This window comes from Cibotium barometz, chromosome 54, assembly GCF_041138505.1.
Source record: "Cibotium barometz isolate CiBa-2024 chromosome 54, ASM4113850v1, whole genome shotgun sequence".
Taxonomy (NCBI): Eukaryota; Viridiplantae; Streptophyta; class Polypodiopsida; order Cyatheales; family Cibotiaceae; genus Cibotium; species Cibotium barometz.
The window spans coordinates 37,494,392-37,498,610 of NC_141099.1; the positions used below are offsets into that span (position 1 = coordinate 37,494,392).

Consider the following 4,219-nt stretch of genomic DNA (forward strand, 5'->3'; position numbering starts at 1 on the left):
ATTGTGCTGGCTGCTGCACCTGCTCTTGCACTACTGGCCGAGACAATTCAGGCTGAACAGACTGCTCCGGTTGTCTGGTTGATTCAGAATCAGCGGGCTCTGTCTCCTCCGGCTCCTCCGATGCTGTTTCCCTATTTTCCTCCAAGCTGCGAGCCCGGCTCGAAGATGCACTCGTCCGCTCCTAAACAGCACCGTAAATAACTGGCCGAGACGGGTGTGCATATTAGGCTTTGTCAGGCGTGCCACCTCCTTCCTTTTGGCCCAAGCAACCGATCGGCCTTGCTTTGCCTTGAGCAACCACAACATAGCCTGTGCAGAGATGTTAATTGTCTTGTTCTACAGCCACAGGGTCTCCAAGAAGAATTTGTAGCAGGTAACCTTGACGGCCTCCGGGTGATTTGCCAGCCGGTCCTCGCCGGAGACCCGGTTATTGAGGGTTGATGCCTCTATTACCCGTACTTCCGTCCGACACTGCAGAGGCAAGTAGAACCGCATACTGACAAGGGCATCTATGTTTCTTCCAAGGTGCACCACATCCCCCATTTGCAGCTGTGCAAGAATCTCAAAGGCCACGGGGTGCACCAGGATAACTTGCCAGGGAAATTCTGGTAAACGTTGTTAGTCGTACTATGTCCAGCCAACCTTCTACTCTGGCATCTATAGTGGAGAATGGCGAGAAAAGCTCAAAGTGCACCATAGCTTGTTGCAGGAGAAACGGCCTAGAACGCAGCAAGAACCAAAAGGTAAGGTGAGCTACCACCAGTACCTAATCTGGGCGAAAATGCACCTCACCGCCTTGCATGCAATATGAAAATTAGTGCCTGACTCCCATAATTAGAGATACTATTGACGGAGTAATGAGCCCATGTAGCCGCCACCCAACAATCCCTCCTTCCATGAGAATCTTCCAAAATTTTTGGCCAAATCATTACTTCCACATGTGGTCCTCATCTCATCATGAAACGACCAAGGCGGCATACGTCCTTGGTACGGACACACCCATTGACCGACTTAGCAAATGTTTCTCCTTGTTGCAGAGTGCCCAACAGAAAGGTTCCATCATAAAATTTATCCACAATCCAATAGGGTCCCTACCAACGGAGCTTAAGCTTCCCAGGGTCATGGCCGAATCGGGAATTAAACAGTAAAACTGGATCCTTCTTTTTGAATGCCCGGGATTTGGAATGGCAATCAACCAACTTCTTCTTCCTAGCCTGCACCACACCGAAAATGTAGGAGCTGACAAACCTATCCTCCCCCACCCTGAGAAGTTGCTCCCATCTATGGTTCTGGGACTCCTCTGATCCCAACTTCTCCGCAATTCGGAGACTCGGAACCAGAAACTCCATCGGAACAACGACTTCCACGCCATACACCAATTAAAGCGGGGTCCATCCCGTTGCCACCTTCTTGTAAGCTATTCTGAAAGCCCATAGTGCCGAATAGAGCTCCTCATCCCAGTCAGTACAGTTTTCATTGACCAACTTCTTCAGAATCTTCTACAGCACTTTGGTACTGGCCTCCATCTAGCCATTGGCACATAGGATAGTAAAAAGTCGATTTCTTGTGGATAATCAAGTGCCGAGTCACCAATTCCCTAATTAGTGCATTCAAAAAATGCCCTCCTTGGTCATTGATTAGCTCCACTAGATAACCAAATCGGGTCATAATCATCTCATACAGGAATTTTGACACCGACTGAGCTAAATTGTCCTCAGTGCTGCCCGAGCTTCCACCCACTTGTGGTGCAATAATCTGTCGCCACCAAAATGTACCTGTTTCCCGTCCATCTGGCTGTCGGCTTGAATTCCTCCACAAAATCCAATCCCCATTTCATAAATGGTTCCACATGTAGCACTGGGTTGTGCGGCATTTAGTCCTTCTCAGTCGGTTGCCCCAACCTCTGACAAACATCACATTGTCTTGCAAACTTGTATGCATCTCTGACCACTGTCACAATCCGGCTTGGAGGACCTTGTGTCCCGTGATATCCCCAACAAAGTGACCACCACTCATGCCTTGATATGCCTCCTGAAGTACTTCTTCTTGCTCTTATGAGGCGGCACACACCATCCTAGCACCTAATCCAGCCCAAGATGGTATAGTTGGCTGGCAATAGCCCGAAAACTCTGACTTCAAACCGCCAGCCGCTTCCATTGATCGCGTGTCAGACTGTCTCCTAGTGAGCCTGTGTTAGACTGTCTCCTAGTGAGCGTGTGTCTACAAATTGTAGCATCTCATCATACCAAGTTTGTGGGGGATCCAGAGCCACTGTCTCTAGCTCGAACAAATCAGCATCCGAAAAGTCATCATGAACACCATCCGGAGGTTCCTACTCTCTAACCTTAAAAGGTAGTCCGCCACCCACTGCATGTGTCGATCCCGGCATATGGATGACTGTAAACTCAAACTCTTGCAAAATGAGAATCTACCGAGCCAACTTCCCTGTCAAATTAGGTTTATTCACCAAATAGAGCAATGCAGAATGATCCACATGAAAGGTGAACTTATTGCCCAACAAATAGTGGCGGAACTTCATCACAGAATAGATCATCGCCAAAGCTTCCCGCTCGGTCGTGGAATAGTTCTATTCTGCTTTGGACAGTCTTTGACTGGCATAGTACATTGGTTGGAACCACTTCGTGTCACCTTGTTGCATCAGCACTCTCCGAATGGCTACATCTGAAGCATCCACAAACACATGAAAAGGTAGGTCTCAGTTGGGTTGCTGAGCCACCAGAGCTGCGCTAACATAAGTTTCAGGCGTCAAAATGCCAAATCACACTGCTCCATCCATGCCAGTGGTACCTTGTTGATCTGCTCATTAAGCAGAGCAGCCACATCCGCTAAGTACCAAAGCATCCGACTATGCCACCGGACCTGCCCCAAGAATCGGCTTAACTGCTTACTATCAACCGAAACCCCTACCTTCCGAATGATTTCCACTTTTGTTGGATCCACTCCAATCCCTTCCCTTGAAACAATGTGCCCGAGCAGCATTCCACTTTCCATGGCGAATGCACATTTAGCCGGATTCAAGCACAAACGGGCTTCCCGACATTTGGCTAGACATAGCAGCAAGTGGTGCAAATTCAGACACCTCCATCTCCGAACACACTAAAGTCATCTAGGAAGGCCCTCATAAATGAAGTCAGATATTCTTCAAAAAAGTTCTGCACCATCCACTAAAAGGTAGCCCAAGCATTCTTTAGGCCAAATGTCATCACATTGGAAGCAAAAACCCCCCTTTCAGTGATAAAAAATGTCTTCTCCCAGTCCTCCAGTGCCATACAGACCTGATTATACCTGTTGAATCCATCCAAAAAAGAATACATCTCATGTCCCGCCACTGCATCAGTAATAAATGGCAATGGGAACGAATTGATAATGCTTGCCGCATTCAGCTTCAGGTAATCCACACATACTCGCAACTTCTGATTCTTCTTAGGAACTATCATTATGAGTGACAACCAAGTCGCCCAATCAATCGCATAGATGAATTCAACCTGAAGTAGCTTATCCAACTCTTCCTTCACCCTCTTGGTGTACTTCAAATTCATCCGATATTATTGCTGGCGAATAGGAACAACATCCTCCTTGAGATCCAGTGCTGGTAAAACTGAGGATCAATTCCCTGCACGTCCGTATAACTCCAAGAAAATAGGAACAACATCCTCCTTGAGATCCGGTGTGCTGGTAAAACTGAGGATCAATTCCCTACACATCCGTAAAACACATCCGCAAAAGGAGACTAGTAACTCCTGCAGCTGCAGTCGGAATGTCTCATCCAGACAGGCGCTAACTCTGACAAGCTTTGGTTCCTCCTCCCTGTCGAGACTTCTTGAGATCCCGCGCTTAAAGGCCTCCTTGGCTACAATCACCCCTTGGATATCCGAAGTGTCTACTTCACCAAGATCATCCTCACCACTGTCAAGGTCATCCGCCGCCACTGCTGACTTCTGCTTCTGCCGATATTTATCCAAAATGGACACCACATACACTTCAAATCAACTCACCAAATCTGTATTCTAATGTAGGTACTCTTCCTCGTCATGCAGATCCAATCCTTCCACCATGTTGTTTGCACAAGTTTGTCCATGATTTGCTCCACTGATTTGTTCCTTGATTTGTGCCACCTCCCCTACATCTGGGGGGGACACCTCATCCTTGATTCACTCCACCTCTTCACTTTTCTTAGAATATCGGGCCACACATCCTA

At 47.7% G+C, this 4,219-nt stretch overlaps 1 protein-coding gene across 1 annotated transcript; it reads right to left on the minus strand.

The window, feature by feature from the left end:
• Positions 1 to 3,092: 3,092 nt before the first annotated feature.
• On the minus strand, positions 3,093 to 3,560 carry LOC147608115 (uncharacterized). Its single transcript, XM_086790160.1, has 2 exons — positions 3,297 to 3,560; positions 3,093 to 3,173 (listed from the first exon to the last, which is right to left on the minus strand). Exons 1-2 carry the CDS (start codon positions 3,558 to 3,560, stop codon positions 3,093 to 3,095), a joined length of 345 nt encoding a protein of 114 aa, XP_086646286.1.
• Between the last annotated feature and the right edge of the window lie 659 nt (positions 3,561 to 4,219).

Excerpts from the sequence above, each read along its gene's own strand:
- LOC147608115 (XM_086790160.1), bottom strand. The coding sequence starts at position 3,560 with ATGAATTTGAAGTACACCAAGAGGGTGAAGGAAGAGTTGGATAAGCTA. Across the intron at positions 3,174-3,296 it reads GATTCAACAGGTATAATCAG|AACTTTTTTGAAGAATATCT; the intron begins GTCTGTATGGCA and ends TGGATGGTGCAG.